General features: G+C 44.5%; 1 protein-coding gene across 6 annotated transcripts in view; it reads right to left on the bottom strand.

Annotated features, from left to right (window-relative positions):
• The window catches only part of LOC117579432 (collagen alpha-1(XVIII) chain), a 52,325-nt gene that overhangs the window by 1,475 nt on the left and 30,468 nt on the right, over positions 1-20,382 (bottom strand). For 2 of the 6 annotated variants that reach the window (XM_034265314.1, XM_034265315.1), the window contains exons 5-22: positions 15,962-16,057; positions 15,307-15,342; positions 15,142-15,210; positions 14,692-14,758; positions 14,460-14,605; positions 14,229-14,366; positions 12,151-12,297; positions 9,439-9,552; positions 6,674-6,925; positions 5,537-5,614; positions 5,217-5,460; positions 4,955-5,032; positions 4,196-4,350; positions 4,012-4,104; positions 1,784-1,906; positions 1,213-1,239; positions 542-556; positions 69-199 (exon numbers count right to left, since the gene is read on the bottom strand). In XM_034265314.1, coding sequence (XP_034121205.1) covers positions 69-199; positions 542-556; positions 1,213-1,239; positions 1,784-1,906; positions 4,012-4,104; positions 4,196-4,350; positions 4,955-5,032; positions 5,217-5,460; positions 5,537-5,614; positions 6,674-6,925; positions 9,439-9,552; positions 12,151-12,297; positions 14,229-14,366; positions 14,460-14,605; positions 14,692-14,758; positions 15,142-15,210; positions 15,307-15,342; positions 15,962-16,057 — 2,009 coding nt within the window. The remainder of the gene's footprint in view (positions 1-68; positions 200-541; positions 557-1,212; positions 1,240-1,783; positions 1,907-4,011; positions 4,105-4,195; positions 4,351-4,954; positions 5,033-5,216; positions 5,461-5,536; positions 5,615-6,673; positions 6,926-9,438; positions 9,553-12,150; positions 12,298-14,228; positions 14,367-14,459; positions 14,606-14,691; positions 14,759-15,141; positions 15,211-15,306; positions 15,343-15,961; positions 16,058-20,382) is intronic. The other 4 variants (XM_034265316.1, XM_034265318.1, XM_034265317.1 and 1 more) reach the window with 4 other exon arrangements.

Genomic DNA, 20,382 nt, shown 5'->3' on the forward strand with positions numbered 1-20,382 from the left:
AACACGGCTAAAACGCGAACAAATCTGGAAGAAGATAAGACACATTCGCGATAAGACGCGCTACTCACCTGGAGGAGAGGAACGCCTTGAAAGTGCCTAGCAGTCCGGCTCGTCTTCCCTGCCGGTAGCAGGCAAAGTCCGCGCCGCGTATTCCCTGCAGGTCGCCGACGGAGGGCTCGTTCAGTGCAGCCACGCGGAGCTGTTCCAACGAAGATGGTAAAATATGTCAGGAAATTAATGCGGAATTTATGTCAAGTCAAGAAATTTAAGATCTAATTAATACAGAATTTAATAGCCAGAAATTGTTTGAACAACAAAAGTCTCCGGCTAAAAAATGCCTTTGAAAAATAATAAGTGGATGTAATATATAGTAAAATGTTTCAAGTAATTGCCTGCAAGCGGTCGGGGGTAATGGGAACACGGGATAGAGAAAATAATTAAACCGAAACTTCCTTAGATTGGATTGGATTGGATTGGGGGGAACACTCATAAAGACAGGAACACAAGGTCGATTCTTACGTAACTGAAATTCAGGACTCACCATTCGCGGATACCACTAGAAATGTGATTTTAATTTCATATTTTAAGGCATTTCGTTGGCAGTCCCCGTTAATTTTGTTTGAAGACGCAGCCGAGGAGAATGGGGCAAAAATATGTTCAATTTAATAGAGATATTCATGAATGATAATGAACGTTTCGTATTCAATCACCAAGAAAAACAGAGGAGGAGTTGAGCCCTCAACATCTGTGCTTTCATAAGAGCTTCAAGGATTACCCAAAATAAATGACAAAAAATGCAATCAAGAAGCGTCTAGTTAAAAAGCAAATCATCACATACAGGTACATATAAAACGTGTTTTAATACCAATAAAAGACAGTCTCAGTCTCCACTGGATTGGTCGAATGAGAACACAAAAACCACCAATGGGTGGTTGGGCGAAAAACACAGAGAGAGTGTGAGAGACAAAAGCAGAAAATCAAACTACACCAATTGTTCCGTGTGCAACAGAACTCAAAATGCAATTTCGCTAATTAGAAATATTTTCATTGACCAGCAAACAAAATCAAATTATTTATTCAACGATTGTGTGCGTGTGTGTGTGCAGAAGATGCGTTAATTTTACAATATTTCGAGTTTTTCGAGTTGGTTTTTTGTTACTTTCACTCTACGCTACGATACTGTATGGTATGCCATGTTATGGATTTAATTACCGTTTCGTATTCGGGCGCGGTGGTAAACTGTATTTAACGACAATTAATTATAGATAGGTTTAGTAGGGTTTATTAACAATACTGCTTCGACTAATTGTGAGTTTATGAGTTTAGGAAAAATTCGTTTGGCTTTCTTATAAAAAAAGCATGGATAGTTCGGACTCGTCAGTTAAAGTTTCTCAATCCAAGTTATAGTTAGAGACCTCAGCGGAGTAACGACATTTATGCAGACAAATCAATAGGTACAAGTTTTTACTTGGCCTTAAACCGCGTGAAGTGTGGAGAGCGGATTCATGAATTATTCATATCTGAACGTGGCGATGTCGAGTACAATTAACTTTCTTTTCTCGCTCTTTCCTCCAATGATATACAAATAGGAATATACAATTCAAAAGGGAATCACAGATGAAACTCTGATTTCACAATCCCATTTCAAGAACTACTCAATTGTTCTCTGCATCAATGTCATTATCCGATGTGACAGAATGTTAAATATACATAAATACGAGTATGTACATACATAAATGCATAAATACATATATTGTTGGTACATATATTGGAGGGCACTCACCGTGGGCGTGTTGAGCGGCGGAGGTGGACTGTTCAGCAGGTTCTTCGATTGCAGGTCGAAGCGCATCGAAGGCGCCACCGTGGTGGGCGGCGCGGGCGTAGCGATCGGCACAAGGGTTCCCAGCTGCATGCAAGAAAATGGAAGAGACACCGGGAATTAAATGTGAAAACGAAATTAAGAGGTAGCCAGACAATCAAGCTTTTGACGAATTTGTAATTAATAAAACAAGAGCTCCCCAAAAATATTCCTCCGCACAGGAACCGACATCGGCTCAGATGGAGACAGTGACAACCCTTTCAGAGTACATAGTTAATATTTCAGCAAGGAAAGGGGGAAAAGAGCCCAAGAGTCGCCCTATTATGCGATTAAATCAGCGCTCTTGTATTGAAACTTTTGCTTAAATATTTGCACTACGTGTAGCGAAATATGAAGCAAACAGCACCAGGCTTCCGCGTGCTTTTTGTACGGAATTAAGGTCAAATTTTCGACTGCCATCCTCCTGAATGTTGTACCATAATGCGAGGCTCTGTCCAAGTCTGGCTTTGGCGTTATCGCAGCCACCGATTTCGTCGTCGTCAACGTCGTCTGACAAAAGTTTTAATTACTATTTTGAACTTTAAGTAGTCGACTCGTGTACTGAAATCTAATTAGGCTGCCGCCTCGGCTACAAGAAAGTACGAGTATCTCGTGTAGACAACTGGGTGTAGGGCCCGGACGGATCCGAAATGCAAATGCCAGTTAGTAGGGCAACAAAGGGGTTGTGTCCCTGGTCGATTTTCCCATATTACAAGAAGGAGTAGGAGCACGAGGATGAGTAAGTGAGTACCCAGCGCCCTGACAGTTCATGGGCTTGTGTTGGGGTTTTTGTTGTCAAAAGTATTTAAATGCTGGTTGCCGTCAAAGACAAGAGATTTCAGTTTCATTCGGGGTCCCCTTATGCACATGCCAGGCACATTTTGCCAGGGCCAGCTCTATGCCTCGGCCCCGCTGTGCAGGCTTTTGTGCCATGCATTGACGGAAGCGGAAATCGAATCTTAAGCAGTTTTCTTTTTTTCCTTTTGTTGTATATTTTTTTTTGATACCCAATTCCCAGAATATTTTACATTTTGTGCAAAAAAGCAGGCACTAGTTTTTTCTTACATTTTCCATTTTATGTTCTCAGATTTTTGATTTCAATAAAGAAGCAAGCAGCAGAAATTATGGCCACTTTAACGTTTAACAAGCTTCTGGGAAATCGAGCAATTTTGCGAGTAATTTGAGAATCCTTCAAAAATTCTGAGCGTATCAAGGTCCAGTTTCCAGCGGCCAGTGGCCAGTGGCAAGAGGTAGCAAGTTGCTTCTAACCTTGGCCAGGACCTGCTTTGGCGACAGGCAAACTTAATTGGCAGGTGGCGCTGGCGAATTAAGGGAGTAGGGTCCTGTCCTGGGTATCCAAAAAACGATAATAAAATCCTCGATTTTAATTTAATATTATTTTTAATCTGCAGTGGCAATTTATGACTTCAAGGCGGGTCCCTCCTGATCGCTGGATGCATGTTTTATATTTCGTCAATAAATGTTTAAAAACTGCTGTATGAGGGAGTGTGCCTGTGTGTCGTCCAATTGCCTGCCACATGCCATATTACCTCAGCAACTCCCCTCGATTCTGTGGATGTTCTTGCATCCGTTAACTGGGACAAGTGAAAAGCCAAGCTCAAGCCAATATAATTGAATAACGGGCCACACGCACCCCGACATGCCAGGATACGCACATACCATACTCGTACATACATATGTACATATGTATGTGCGACGGTTGCGAATCCATGGGGCAATCAGTCCGTACGTTTGCAACATTTAATGTGCAAATAAAAAACGAGTCGAGTTGAGTCGAGTCGATACAAGGGCAATGCCGAACAAGCCTTATTTTATGGCAGGAAAGAAAAATAAATAAATAAATAAGAACGGGACAGGGACAGGGGCTGGTGCTGGTTCTGTGGGTCTTCTCTTCTATTTTGATATGCATTTTATTCGGTTTTGTCTTCGGGTCGGGGCCATATGGCCATAATGGAACATCACTCAGCCGCTCGGAGGCGGCTCTAAAAATAATAACCCCCGCCAGCGTGCTCAGCTCGCTTTTAGTCTGTTTGCTTAGGAGGCAGAAATCAAATCCAACTCCCTTCTTTGATCCAGTCGCCAAAACCAAACCCAAACGCCGATCCAAATCCCAGTCCAAAGCCAGGACTCACCGCAATGTATTGCCATCCTTTGTTGACGCGCACAAGAAGCGCCTCCTCCTCGGTGATGTAGGCCAGGGTTCCAGGTGGGTTGAGTGCCGATTTCTGCAGAAGATAGGAGCACGAGTATTTAAAACGTTTAGAAATAAATTATAGATTCCAAATTTATCCAAGGACGGTTATACGACCGACTCACCTTTGTCATTTCATCGATATTCTGGAATGTGACTGCGCCTGGCACAATCTTCATGTTTATGTTCGACGATGAGGCCGAAAAGTATGGTTCCTCGCCAACTGCAGGCCCCAAGGCTTCTTCGTGCTTATGTGAGTGTCCTGCCTGACGAGGAGCCTCTACAAAGATGAAATATGCATTTTAATGCAGCACTTATGGGCTCTGAACAACATTCAATATTTTTGAGTGCTACATAGCTGCCGTAACTTAAGAAATCTAAAAGTATTATGCCAAGCTCAAATAAAATAAATAATATAAAAGATAAGAAGATAACGACGATTTGAAAAAGCTTATTTAAGGAGTGGCTTGGTAATTTTCAGTTTCTCCAACAACTCCACCTAAAAAAGGCAAGCAAAATAAGACCGATATATTCAAATTCCAGGCTAAAAGTAAAGAAAATAAATTGTACACAGGTGGCTCATGATTCATGTGTTTTCCGGAGAAGAACTTATGACGGTGTTAAAATGCTCGAAGTGTTACATGTTGTACTCTATCAACGAGCTAAATAAGTTAATCATGATGTGCAAATATGGGAAGCAGCTCGCTCCATGCAATATGTGTACAATACTAGTGGGTCTTGAGGCATTCCAGGAGTAATTTGAGATATGTGTTGTCGGAATGAAAAGTCATGCTACGAGTACATTCAAATGATACGGGCATTCAAAGGCCAAACTATGGCTACAGCTACTGTGGATGGAGTTGAGATTTAGGGGGTTCGTTTACCGGCTGTGCCGTCGGGTCGATCGCGAAGGTCTTGCAGCTCTCGCAGGGCTTTGAGTTCGTCTAAAGATGAGCGCGCACCTTGATGACGAGTACGATACAAATGAGTTGGTTTGATTTTTTTTGGTTTGATTCGGGCTAGGAGAATGCTAGTTATGTATGTACAGATATTGTTTGATTTATCAAGCCACAACTACATAACACTATTCTGTCACTGGACATATTTACAACCTGGTCCGACACCTTCGGGGCGGGGCCCACTCACCTGGTCGCCCGTAGTATGAGGCGTCGCCAAAGAAGCTTCGCGAATCGACGCCAGGCTCTCCCTTGGGGCCTGATATCGACAGCCCCGGCATGCCAGGGGGTCCCGGGGGCCCAGGTGGCCCAGCCATTGGTATGTACTGGACTCCACTGCTGTCTCCGTCAACGCCGCTCGAGGCGGGTAGTCCTGGAGGTCCTGGCAGTCCATCACGTCCATCCTGGCCAGTGTCACCCTTTTCACCTTTGGGCTACGAAAACAATGTCATTGTGGTGATCGATCACCATTGCCCCCAAAAGCCAAAAAGTATGCTTGTGAACACTTACCCCTTCGCGGCCGCCAGAATCTCCTTTGGGACCCTTTGGTCCCATCTCACCCTTTGGTCCTGTCATGCCAGGTCGGCCCTGTGAATCGATTAAATCGGGAGATTATAAGTAAAGACTCTGAATGATGTCAGTCCTTTGACTTTGAAGATTCCCATAGGGTCCCTCAAACTTTGATGCGTCTTTGAATTCTTTTAGGTCATTAGATACGTGCAATTATTGAAATGACTTCAAATTACTCTGCAATACATATGTGCGAGCACGTAGCAAACAAAAATCACATTCGACTTGCCGTAAGTGGGAAAGTTCGAGTGAAATTATAAGATCGTTGGCAGCAACGTCCGCACAAACGTAATGTCTGTTGCAAACGAGGAGGAGATGCAAAGGCAGTGGCTCGGGCAACTGACGGTAAGAACACACGCCCCTCCTGGCCCGGCACACCACTACAAGTTGAACTATGGCCAGCGAAAATGACCAAACTTTTGCCATATGGAGTGCAACAATTTTCTAGTCGCAAGGCTTTTGTTTTCCCGTTCCGGCAATGGAGCCAAAGTTTTCTCTTGGCCACCCCGCCACTGCACCCCGAAGCTGCAGTCCATGTAAATACGTTGCTTGACTCTGATTCGAAGCGGTAAGCGATGCCAGTTGGCACAGAGAGGCACACGCGCGCCTGCCTCTCGACTCACTGACTCAGACACGGCCAAAAAGGAAAGTTACTCTTTGTTGCCACTGCCATGGCAGTATACGTAAAGTAGTTGTTATTGCCAGTACCAGCCACTGCTGTTGTTGCTATTGCTTGGTGTTGTTATTGCGGAATAATGGCGCAATTTCTGGATAAACTGCAATCGGAATCGTGCACTGACTGCCGCGTTCTGAATAACCGTGATGAAAATGCACTTAAAATACTTTTCGTTTGAGTTTATTTCGCCAAATTGTGTGTCGCTTTCGTTTTTGCATCTGCCTCAGTCCCACTCTTTTTCTGGAGCCCCGATTGTCGTTCTGCTTGTTTCTGAACTTCCTCTTCCCGCAACAGCAGCAGCAACAGAAGGGCCCAAAAGGGTGAAAGCATGGGAAAGTTGGTCAGCCTCATGAATATGCAGGCAAAAGTTACAAGTAGCTATTCTCCAGTACAGTGCTTACCGAGTGTCCAATATCGCCCACTGCTCCAGGTTTCCCAGGCGGCCCAATCGGTCCAGTGGAGCCGGTGCCTCCGCGCCGCCCGCGCATGCCCTTCTCGCCCTTCTCGCCCTTCTCGCCCTTGGTTCCGTTGGCGGAGAGGCCCTCGAGTCCCCCCGGCTGGCCAGCCTGTCCAGGGAGCCCGGGCAATCCGGGGGTGCCAGGCTCGCCGGGCTCCCCCTTTGCGCCGTTGGACCCGTGCGTACCTTTGTGACCCTGATAGAAGGCGGGTCCGGAAAGAAAGCAAGTGTGTGAAATGATTTACGGGCTTAAATATACGCTACATGTGGCCCAAGGGGAATGGGAATCAGTTTGGGAGTGGAACGAGGACTGGGGTCTGGGTCTCGGCTACAGTACAGCCTACCTCGCCTAATTTGGCCGTAAAACTCAATTCCAAACGTTATGTCGACGACAGAAACAATTCAATTCAAACTCATTTTGAAATCAAATCAATTCCGAAATCCCGCACCCATACACGCACAGCTTGGGGAAATGTATGCACCACAGCTCGGTGACAAGCCCGAAAACACAAAAACCATATTCCTTTTGGGTCGTCTCCTCCGCCTTTGTGGACGTTTGCACCCCCAGCCCCCTCCACACTCACTCTACCCAGCGGGTGCGCCGACTCGATTCATCCCCAGCGTCGTCTTCCACATCATCAGCGCCTTAAATGGTTCGCCATAAATTTGCACGAGCCTTCCCTTCCCCAACATTGGGTTGTGGAAACATCTCGCAGGAGACTCAAGCTTGTGGATGATCAGGCTCCTGGTTTCCGTTCGGTTTGACCCACCGCCACCCTCCACCATGCCCCAAGCCCTGCTCCGTATCGCCAACTTAATACCAACTAATGAATAATTAATAAGCCACGCATACAAGCACACATGTATCTGTATGTAATTCGCCTTAGCACAGTGCTCGCGAATGCTCCGGAGGCTGTCTTTAGAAGACCTTGAGAGAGCGATGGAAATGGGGGGCTGTGTCTCTTTTTTAGGTTTAATGAAACGAACCTAATTGTGCGTGTATTCATACGTTTAAAATGCTAATTCCCATATTAGTTTTCCGAAATTGTAATGCAATAACGAAGCGGGATGGCTAAGGGAGAACGGGAAAAGCCTTCCCTACAAATTGGGCGTAAATTTCTCATAAAATCCGAATCGATTTTTACATAATGTGCTTCCACCGAAGCAGGAAGAGGAGCTTTTTGCATAATTTCTTTTTATTTTACGCACGATTAATTCTGGGTGTGGCCACAATGGGGAAACTACTTAAGAGAGACCTTGCCCCGAGCCGAAGTATGGTTTAAGACTCTTTTGTCACAGCAGTACATACATGCATACATTACACGTATCAAAGGTCTTATAAGTCTCGGGAGGCTCCAAATTGGATGGATCAGCGGAAGGAGGTGTGCTGCATCCGATTTCGAAGAGTAATCTGCGACACCGGAAACCGTATGACAGGCCACCAAGTAAAAACCAGACAAACAGACCAACAACACACATTATACGAGCCCTATTACCAGATTTAAGTTTTGAAGTTGCACATAAAAGAAATACGAGCATGCTCGCCCCACGCTAACGAGGGATAGAGCGAGGGTCCGCCTAGAAGGACGTCTGCAACAATATCTGAGGGTGCAAAGCCACCCCAACTAAGCTGCTAAATGGCATACAGGGTAATGACAGTGAAGTAAGCGCCGACTAAGCAGGATGAGCTCCCCAAATGGCCAAAACTTATTATAAAAATAATGCCAACAAGAACTGAAAAGAATTGAAATGGTTCAAGCTCACTGCTGGCTGCTCTCCAGCTGTATTTAGACAGTCTCCAGTATCCAGTGTGTGACGTGCCCAACACCATATATAAACTAGTCCACATGGCACCCATGCGATCGTATCTACTGAAAATCAAATGAGCTATAAACGCACACAAATTGCCTTCGCAGGAGCGACCGGCAACCGGCGACCGGAGCGGGAATCATCAGATATTGGCAGCGTCTCAAGTGACGCATTTCGGGACTGGTTGCTGATAGAAATTTATGTTCCAAATTGGGCATTTCCTGCTGGACGACCGCACAAATGACTGCGATGCCATAAATATGAAAAAAGGGAAGCTCATGACCAGCTGGATCGAGCTGGAAGGCGTGTGCCCCATGCTCCAAAATACATACATTTATTTGACTGTTTATCAAAATGGCAACAATTTAGCTTGAAATCAGGGAAGTACCTATGGAGTTGTCGCCTCTTAAGGGTAAATATCAGGCTAATCATTTTGCTAACGAGTATTTATAACATTTTTTTCTAAGATAAGGTTTTTTCACGTAAATGTTTAAGAACTACTTGCGTTAGGCGGTTCAAACCCATAAAGAAATACACGAAGTACGTTTTCTTAAGTATACCCCATGGGACGGACGGACGGAGTCTCTAATATGACACATACAAGTAGAAAATATTCCCAAACCATTTGCTCGTTTGACCAGGAACAGCAAACGACCTCCTGCTCTGACTGGCCTTTTGAGGAGCCTCAAAATCAATTGAGCAGTCAATAGGGCAGAAATTATTATATATTTGAAACAACAATCGTGTGGGCGCTTGCACACTTTATAATATATTATATATATGTTTGTAGGTGTTTGCTCGTACATCCACACACGTACACCAAGGGATACTGGGTAGGCGACTAGGTAGGAGTGGGCGGGAAATACTTGGGCCATTTATTAGACATGCCCTCTGACTTACCGGATCGCCGCGTTCGCCCTTCTGGCCCGCTTCACCTTTCTCGCCAGACACACCTTTGGGTCCAGGCTGCGTCGTGCCCCGGAATGTGCCCATCGAGTTGACCATTAAGGACTCCTGTGTGTATGTGTGCGTGTATGTGTGTGTTTTCGTGGGGTGGTGGAGAGAGAGCAGGCATAGTAATTTGTTAAATATTTGCTTGTTGTACAATTTATTTTCGATACATGTATTCTGGCCCCAAACATTTTTTAACCAGCAGCAGCAGCAGCAGGCGGCCCCTTTTGATGAGGGGCACATGCCGCAGACACACCAACCTACAGATACGGCGTATGGAGGTGTATCTGCGGCGGAAATTTGATTAATGATCTTCTCCCAGATTAGGGGGCGGGGCTAATGATGCCAAGTGGTTCTAGTCCATTAAGTGTTGTGGCCATTGCTTACCCGGATGAGCCGACCTTCTGCCTTTTTTTCTCATATATACAACATATTTGTTTTTTTTCTTAGTCGTTTTAGTTGTTTGAACATAAATGGAATTGTTAAAATGGTTGTACCTTGAAAGTCCTGGTAGGATTCCAATTTATCTGTTATTTATGTGTTGATTGTTATAAGAATACATAATTTTCGACACGAATTACGTTTAAAATATACGATTAAAGAGCAATGGGCGTGAAATTAAAGGGTATTATTAGATGAATTCACTTCGATGGCGAAAAGGATGAAATTCAATTTACTTGGGACAAACGAATGCCCATCAAAACTGCACCTTTTACTGGACAAGGCACGACTTGGGATACATATAAATAGAAACATAGGTATGATATAATACGATTTCTACATAAAATATAAAAAAAGTCTGAGACGTTGTCATTGTCGTGTCAGCAGTCAAAAAAAGTTCCAATAAACTTAAAAGCATTTGAGTCACGAAGTCCCCAAATATGGTGTTTGAAAACAAATGGAGTTTGGTATTTTTTTCAATTTTCTGATCCATTATTCTGGTACACACATACTCATCCATGGCTGAAAAAAAAAACGAGTTTCTTTGTTGGCGAGCCTTCAGACACCGCTTATCCCCGGAGCAAGGAGTACCACACCCTACACGAGCAACAGCAGAGGAAAGTGAAAAGCTTTTAAGCATCGCCACCAAAGGCCGGCTCTGATGATAATGATGATAAGCCCTGCGACATTAAACAATGGGAGAGCCGTCAGACTCCAACCGACAGTCGAGATTTGAGAGCCGAGAGCCGACTGTCTGATTTTTACTGCCGCTCCGTCGACCACAAGTAGCTTGACACTTTCATAAACGTAACAGTGCGATAATGATTGCGGCCCAGTCTCCTCGTCACTCTCTCCACATAGACGGTGGGGCGAAGAATATACGGCCAACATACGGCGTTGAAGTGCGGCGAAAAAGCCAGGCGGCAGAAAGAAAAGTTTCACTCTTGCATGAAAGGGTTAAGAATGGCGGCGATACGGCGTTAGGGCCAGGGTGTCAGGCTGCCAGGATGCCAGTAGTGTTGTGTGGGTGAGTGAGTGAGTGAGTGGGTGCCAGTATCTGTGTGCGTGTTACCGCATTTAACCGCGTGAACCGCGCGCCGTGCGCTGATAACGGTAATTGCCACAAGCTGGAACTCTGGTAGCGGCATTGACATGCGGGGCCCCGGAATTGTACCTGAAAGAAGCCCGTGGGCTTGGGCAAGGGCTAGGGCTCGGCTTGACTTTGACTCGCGTGCTCAAGATGCTTATGTTTCAGGCATTTCGTATTTCGTATTTCGAAAAGAAAATTTTGATGTTGTTGTGGTATAACCTTTGCGGTTTTAAGATTATTAGCAGAGATAGACCATTTGTGGCAGCGGTGCCAGCGACAACGACACTGAAAGCGCCAGAACGTGCTCGCAGCTCCTTGCTCGCTTCGCAAGGACTGGCGTGACGCCATGCCCGGTATGGAGAAGGTCTGCGACCAATCCGAGTGGTAATTTTTCACAGTTGCTCCGCTCGCCAGGAAGGAAATTAGTTTAGGCAAATTGTGTGGCTTGTAAAACACGACGGACGTTTACTGCGCCCCAGACCCACCCAAGAGCCGTACCAATGCATAAAGATGTGCGTGATTGAAAACAGACGGAGGCCAGAAAGAAGACTGATGGGTGCCTGGACCTGAACACCAACCAGCTGCACTATCAAACGCGCCTCAGTTTGCCCAGTGTTAAAGGTGAAATTTTGAGTCAGAACAAAAAGTAAATAATAATTTCGGTGAACCGAAATACGAATACCCTGGCAATTTTTATACAATTTTAAAACTCTTTAGATTCACATATTCAATTATTACTTTACAATATTACCACGGTATTATTCTTGGCTTATAATTGTTAATCCTAGTTTAAAAACTTACAGAGACTTAAAACTTTGTCATAGCCAAAGTCTGTGGGTATTTCATTGGATTCATTATAAATTCGTATACAAAAACTTATACTAATTCACTAATACTTTAATCATTATTTTGTTAAGATTTTCCTCTGGTACTCTGATGTGTTGAGAGTTAAGCTATTTCAACGTTTACCGGAGTATAGGACAAAGATAACTTTATATTATTAATTTCAATATATGTATAATTAACTCTGAATTTGCAGCTCCGCATGAAACACCCATTGTAATCAAAATTTTAGTGTACTCACAATCTGTACAGAATTTGAAATAGGTCATATCTTGAAGGATACTTACATCGTAGTTCTCGGGCAAACCAGGCGGGCCTGCTGGCCCCGGCGGACCGGCGACTCCTGGCAGACCATCGACGCCTGGCTCGCCCTTTTGCCCCTGGGCACCTTCTGCACCCCGGGCGCCTCGAGCTCCAGGCACTCCGGTGGCTCCCTGGATAAACGTAAGCGGAAACGAGCAGAAGAAAAGAGAAGCGTGCAAAGGAGAAGGAGAATGTCGCCGGCAGCGACAGTAAAATATATCACATTAGTGGGCGTGCATATAACTTATCCTACGTCCTTAGTGCTACAATTCAACATATCTACATCTGCAGTTTCTAAAGGGACTACAAGCTTTTCGAAAAACTCGTATGGGCCGGGGCTGGGATCGGGCTTTTACTGTCTGTGTGGTCGATTTACATAATCGTTGCGATTCAGTCCGAGCTCATTAATCTACGCGGGCCCTCGACAGGCGCTGCGCCCCTCCTGGTCTGCGGTTTGTCCTGCGACTTGGTAGGCATTCCAATAGCGACATGGATGGGTACACAAAAAATGTGTCTCCGAATGTTCTTAATCTTATGCAAAATGGTCACGCTGTAAGCCATTTGCGTGCCTCGGTCCGTGCTCCAGTTCCTGCCGTTCTTGTCGTTCTTGTCGTTCCCGATGTTGTGTTGTAGCTGTTGCTTATCTTCGTATTTTAAATTAATTGCTATTAGTTAAGGGATTAGCAGTAGGGCAACAAAGTTGTCAGGAATTTCCGGTATGCGCGCCGGCTGGCCATATTTCTCAGCGAGCGAAGCCTTTGGGACAGGGTTGGGTTCGAATATACATGGGACAACGTCTTTGGATGGGTGGGTCAGCATAGTACTGGAATGGGATGGGATGGCTTAGGAGACATTCCCTGTGGTTGGGATATTCGCAGAGGCATAGATTGGCATATTTCCCTAGCAGTTAGCTGCTTGCTATGGGCCGTAGAATGTATGGCTGGCATACCGCTTTCCTTTTGATGTATTGCAGTGTATTGAAGAGGCTGCGTTCCACAGGTTGCTAGAGTGGCCCAAATGAGGACAGACCGTTTCAGATTGTAGAGTTTGTAAAGAAATGGGTAAGCACTTTGTCTTTGGATTCTTTTCACTTTTTGAATAATTCCCAGAGTAATGGACATGAATTCAACATTTTATGCACTTCTAAATTTTCGGTTAGCTTCTAAAGCCTTGGCTCTGTTGCGTGATAAGCACTTAAGTGAGTGGAGTGGACTCAAGAGGAGAGTGGAGCATAGTGTTCTTGCTGGGGGCAGAGGCAAAGGCAGAGGCCAGGCAGTCATCTTGTTGTAACAGTGTGGACTTTGCCTTTGACCCAAACCCACACTCACAGACAGATAGGAAAAAGAGAAAGAGGTACGTACGGTGGTGGGAGCGAAAGTAAGTGTACACATCACATGTAGTAAATGGAAAGTACAGTCAAGTGTAGTTCAGACATACTCCCACGCTACCATAGACACAGCCATAGGTCCCTTTGTGCGGACGTACGGATCTCTTATAGTTGCCAAAGACGTTCTCAGTTGATGAGATAATATAACGAGTAGCACTCGGAGAGTGGATAAGTGTTTAAGCGTGAGTTGGCGCATAAAAAAATTTTCGTTACGTTACGTTGTCGCTTTCTCATTTTCTCGCTTTCTTGTCATCTCTCTCGTTCTCTTAGAGAGAGAGGTTTGTGTGTTTCTCCCTATCTCTGCGTGAGTGTGTGCGTTAACGTTTTTTCCATTTCCGGTTACACGAACAGGCACACTCAACCAAACACCAAACATATCTCCACCCAACGCAGCTGCACAGTGCAAATTATGATGTTTGACATAGGAAAACAAGGAGCCCCCTGGGGTCCGGCCAGCCATCAGCCACTCTTACTCTTGAAGATTAGACGTTGTGTGTAATGAAATTGAAAATGTGTTAGATTCATGTTAAGTATTGGCTTTTAGGCAACCCGTTGTAGCTCGAAATTGGCCAACATACACATAGACTTTGAGCGGACTCCGTCGGGGAGATGGGGATGAAAAAGAGATGTGCCCACGGATATGGCAGACAGTGAAGACTCTGCGGCTGTACTTACGGTGTGACCAGGGGTGCCAGGCATCCCGTCCTTGCCCTGCGCACCGGGCGCACCGCGCAACGTTTCCCGCAACGACTCGTTGTCCTTGATGGCTTCTAGGATATCAGACGCATTACATGTACATTCGCCAGTGTATTTCTGAAAAAGAGAGACAGAGATTTTCGTTGGGATCACATTACCAGGGACATGCCAACGGCAAATATTTCCCAATTGTATTATCGTAATACTCACAGCCCCAGCACTCGTTGTCTCCACAAAGGGTGGATAGGCAGCCGCTTCGCCTTTGGGCCCAGGGGGACCCGGGGGTCCAGGCGGGCCACGTATACTGTCCCCCTTTGGCCCGCGCTCACCCTTCTCGCCCTTGATGCCGCGATATGCTGCAAGGATTAAAGCGTGGAAGTGTGCAAGCTGCATTAACATATCTGCTAATTGGGATCCAGAAGGAATCTGGCCCTGCACTTACGTCTCTCGTGAGTGTACTGCGTCTGTCCTGGGGGCTGCATGCCACTGGCGTCGAAGATGTCCGTTGCCTGTGGACAGAGACAGGAAAACAAATATCGTTTGCTTATTGAAAACTCATTAAGACGTAAGTGCAAATATGAGTAGTTGTTGCATCGGTCGATTGGCCCCACCCCGACTCCACCGCTGCGCCTGGCAATATGCCAGAGCGAAATTAACATATAACTAAATATAAATATTTAATTATGCAAAGTGCAGTCAACAGTCGACCACAGTGTTGACCCACGCTAACCAATTCTGGCCAGTTGTATGGCCCGTTCAAGAGCACTGTCAATAGCAATACCAAAATAATGCCACTGCAAATGCATTTCTATTCAATATTACACTGACAATTGCTCTATTTTAATTAACTCTTTTTTTATTCCTTTTATTTAGCCACACACCACAAACTAACCTCATCAGCGGAGGACCAAAACTCATCGCTTAAAATATTCAGTTCCGTAGACTCTTCGAAGGGTTCACCCTTAGGACCAGAAAGAAAAGAGAAAGAAAAAAGTGAGGAGGGAGAAAAGTTAAAACTATGGTAGGAAAAACCAAATTTTCGTTGGGGAAAACATACCGCTCCAGATCCATCTTCGAAGAAAGAATCTAGATCCTTCAAAATAAAAATAACAATTTAAATAAATAAAATTAAAATAAAGTCAAAATAATAAACAATAAGTACAAAATTTAACGAAAATCTAAGGGGGAAACGCGATATTGATTTACTCTTAAAAAAAATGAATAAAAGGATGAAAGAATGGGAGAATGCAAAGCATTGAGCTACTTCATTTACGTTCCCTCAATTCTAAGCCCTTATACTATTTTTAAAAGTAAAAGAGAAATGAAATATGCTATTATGTCTAATTTATGGTGTTTGTCTGCTAATGATGATAATACCATAACACAATTGTTTTCGGAGGGATGCATTGTTTGAACTACTCCAATTTCAATATTCTGACTGACACTCTGTGTAATACACAATTTTGAGTTTAGTCCGCATAATGGACCTGCCATAGAAGTGTATATGATTACACATTGTTTGTAGTACTCTCGATAAATATGCCCAAATCCAATGCAAATCTCTCTCACTGCTGCAGACATAATGCAATTTTAATGTAATTTATCAGATATGATAAGATGATTTGCCTGGCTAATCATTAATTAATTTAAATCCAAATCATTTCATTCGGTTGATTATGTGGCTTTAGAGCCGGGGGTAAAGCATGACTTACCGCTGCGGTTGGGGCCGCCGTGGCCTTTGGGGGTGGCATACATGTGACGTTTATGGCATCGGGATTACCGTAAACATTAATTTTTTCTAAATAGCCCTGCGTGGAAATGTTCGTATAAAAATTTAACAACAGTATTCGCACTTCAATGGAATATAATGCGAGCGGAATAATTTTCGAAACGCTTTCCCATCGAGCAGCACACATCCACCCACTCCCCACAGATACGCCCATAAATACATAATAAATCAATCAATGTGGCTGCCTCTTAAATATATATATTTATGTACATATGTATGTACATATGTATACGCTTATGTTTAAGAATAAATGGGAGGGGCTGTGGCCGATACCAACTGCATCGTTCACCACTATGTTTATCGTTGATAAGGCAACTCCCATGGCCACCATCCCATTACCAAGAGACCCATCGTAATTGCTGCAAATCGAAATTTATTATTGATGTTAATTTGCAACAGTGACTGCCACCGACCGGGCATGGGGCGACTAATGTGCCGTGGTTTCTGATTTAGAATTACAATTAAGCATGCATATTTCACATTAGCTCGGTAGCTCTGGATCGGTAGGTAGCCAGCTTCCCGGAACGGTGCTGGGCAAACATCCCTGCTCCTTTAGGTCGGTCTGAACCTGAACAGAGACCAGCAGCAGTCGGAATGCTAACCACAGATACTAAATGCTGCATGCAGCAAGCATACACACGAAATGTATGGGATAAGAACAAGGACAAGGAGTACAGAGAACCGAGTATAAACTGCAACCAGTGGCAAGACAATGAGCCACAAACAATGCGCACAAAAGCAGACTCTGGACCCCCAAACTCACTTCCCAGAGATAGAGAAACAAACGCTCAATGCACATTTTCCGTAAACCCTTGCCCTGCAAATAAAAATGGCAGCAAACACACAGACACAGAAGCAGAACCAGGGCCAGGACCAGGCCCGGGACTTGGATCGGGATCCAGGCCCAGACCCGAATAAGCCACCATAATAGCAGTCACTTATTGTTGTTGCTGGTGCTGCTGCTACTTCTGTGAATGATAGTAATGGCCGAGGAGCTTTTATGCTGCTGCTCAGTTAAAAAAGTTTTGTCTAAGACGCTAACTCGTTGAATTTCGGGTTAAAAGCGTGCTGGCAAGGCTCACAATGGCTTAACATGCGCCCAAGCGGAGGCAGAAACACAATCCTATCCCAAAATGCTTCTGTTTATGCGCACTTCAAGGTTGAAATTATAAAAATACGTATACGAAACAGATGGGAATCACTTTGATAAACAGAACAACACGGAACAAGCAGAAGATTCGCTTTTAATTAAATATAATTATTTCGATTGCATTGCAACTGAATTTTTGATTTAAATCCTATTTGGGGAAGCAGCTCCAGTTGCCCATCCAAATCCATGGCACGTGAACTGTGTTCAGTTCTGCGCATAAACGAAACCACAGACACACAGAAAGCAAGAGAGAGATATACTCGTATGTATGTATGTAGATAGACATAGGCAGAGTAAAAGAGAGGCAGATAGGAAGGTGTGGGCAAGACACACACGTGGCCCATCAATAGACATTGAAGTGAGCATTGTCCGCCGTATAGCTTGTTGCTGTTGTGCCATTGAGCACGGATATTAAAGTTTTCGCTTTGTTTCGGGCTCTGCTTTGTTTTCAGGCAAAGAAAACTATCCGCTAAGCAAATGGCAAACCGGCGAAAATCACTGGACGAAGAGGCAGCGCCTGAAAGCAATGTCCGTGTCCGTGTCCGCATCCGTGTGGCCCAGTTTCCATTTCAGTACGTGTTTTGCTGCCCAAGTCAGTGTGTACTTATTATTGTGTGTGTGGGCAACAAAATTAGCAGCAAGGAAATTCACTTGAAACGGAAATTAAGTAGCAGGAAATGGCATTTTTGGGTGGCATGAGTCTCCGTCGCGGTAGCTGTCCCTGCCGTTGGCCCGGGCTCTCATTATTACCTGCATTGTTCGCCCCTAGTAAATCGACAGCAGTAACCATTGCAAAAAGAGCTCCAGGAATGCACATTTCCAACCATTTTCATGAGAAATTCCTCTTGCCAACATTGAAACCACATTCAGGCAGAGGGTTCAACCTCAAATCCTAGAAGGTCATTTTTGGAATGCACAGCAAGATATTAGCCTATTACCCTATTAATTCATCCGTACTTATATTAGAGACTCTACTGAATATACCAAATTAAATTGTATTCATCACATTTTGTTAAAAAAATTGAGCCGATCAAATGTTAATTAATTGATTAAATAGTACATAAAGGTACATAAAAGTACATAAAGTACAAATTAGGTACTATTTAGGTATCTCTCTCCACCCTACGAGAGATTTCACTGCGCAAGTTTTTCCATTACTAGCTATCCCTTATTTCCATGTGAACCTGGCAAAAGGAAACTATCTCTTCATCTCTGAAAGGACTTAACCTCGGCAGCAATGAGAGAACCCTTTTCGACTGATTTTCGAGCACGACAGAATCCAGGGCGATGAACTGATAAGAGGACATCAAAGCTAGCCTTTTCCACAGCATTGTGCAATAGCAACAGAGCCAGAGACAGTGGAAGTGGAAGACCCAGTCGGACCAACGAAAAGGCACAAGTAAATAGGGACTAGGGACTTGCAGAGGGAGAAACATAACTGCGGATTGTGACAGAGGGTCAAGCGCAGACAAAGGCCGTTGCTTGGCTGTTAAATAACGAAATTCCGGCCGCAGGGCACCATGGCAACAACATTCTCTTTTCTCTGGGCTGAATATGATTTTAAGTTTAGGTGAGCGTTTAGTTTAAATAGTGTCAGACCTAGTTGGCCTAAGACCAACTGAGACCCAGAAGGAAGGGGCATGAGGCGCAGGCAGCCCTGCAGTGGCAGGTCGGTCAAGTGGCGCAGAGCTCCGAGTGGCATGAGCAATTAACTGAGAGCTGCATGTGCTGTGCATGGCAGGGGCATGCATGTGTGGCCAGGCGCCTATGCATTTGTTGTTTGCTCAGTGCCGCACATAATTAAGGCTAGAAATGAACTGAAATGCGAAAGAAGCGGAGCAAGGACACAACATGCCACTAAAGCGAGAGAGAGCCAGAAAGGACTATGGGACTATCGCCAGCAATTGCGGCAATATTTGCGTAGAATTGAGGCAGGCATTCATTGCCTAGCAATGAGCCTCCAGACCAGACCTTTTGCACTTGACAAGGGTCGGGCTGCGTATGCGTAAGAGTATTGAAAATAAAGCAAATAATACGCAAATCGTTGACCCTTTTTCATTTGGCAAGTCAGAAAGGTGGGCCGGACGGAGGGAACCCTTTGTGTTAGCAGGTTTTGAAATGCCAGACACGTTTCAGATATCCACAAAACTGAAACGGAATAAGAAAAAGAAAAAGGACTCTCCAATTGTTGGCCACAATACGGCACTGTGCCCAAGCAGCACTGCGGCTATTTGGCAATTTGTCAAAAATGTGTCAATAATAGAGATCGATTGTGGTCTCTTATAAATTAACCGAAAATGGATTCAAATGAATTATGTGAAAAAAGACGCAAAAACAGTTCTGCAACTGGCGAAGCACCCTGTTCTCAGAAGAGCCTACATCTGAAACCAGATGTACAAATGTATATGCCAGTATTTTCCTGATCGGCTTTCAGAACGCACTACCCACTTTTTCGACTCTCATGCCTGCTAGAAATAATATAAGTTAATAGTTGAGTTTATCTACTTTCGAGATGGATTAAAGCGACCCACCACTGTTCTGTTAGTCATCCTCTTAACTTCTAAGCCTAACGCCGCTTTGAACTCTGGCTTTGAGAATGTTAAGTAGTCTTAATTCCGTTTGACTCCTTGCTTAGTGTTGCCGCGTTGTAAGAATTACATTTTTAATTAAGCACAAATATTTAATAAGTTAAGTTTATGGCATGCAGAGGCATCAAAACAGAGGAAAGCTTTAAGCATTAACATTACCAAAAACTGGGTTCGGCTGATGCTGCTCCTATACTCTAACCCATTATAAGATCGAGAAAGTTGCATTGATTTTGGTGACTGTTATGTGGCAGACCAGGAGACAAGACAATCGTCAGCCATAGGTTTTTAGTTATCTAAAATCAAATCTAAATAAGTTGACAGCTCCAATGCATTTTGTGTCTTCCATGCCACTCCTGAGGGCAGGGTATCATTGCGCCGCCTGTTTACGACCGCCGCTCCGCACTGCGCTTTACCTTTTATGTAACGACAATGAAAGCAACTGCGACGAGAACAACAGCGGAAACGGATGTATATATTTTGGTCTGCTCCCGACAGAGTTGGAGCCTCCTCTCTGGCATTTGCATGTGCGGCCATTTGTTAGCTAACAGCTCCAGCCAGCTCCATTTCATAACCGCTCCACACGAATATCTGTACAAAAGTTATGCC

This window comes from Drosophila guanche, unplaced genomic scaffold (genome assembly GCF_900245975.1).
Source record: "Drosophila guanche unplaced genomic scaffold, DGUA_6, whole genome shotgun sequence".
NCBI lineage: Eukaryota > Metazoa > Arthropoda > Insecta > Diptera > Drosophilidae > Drosophila > Drosophila guanche.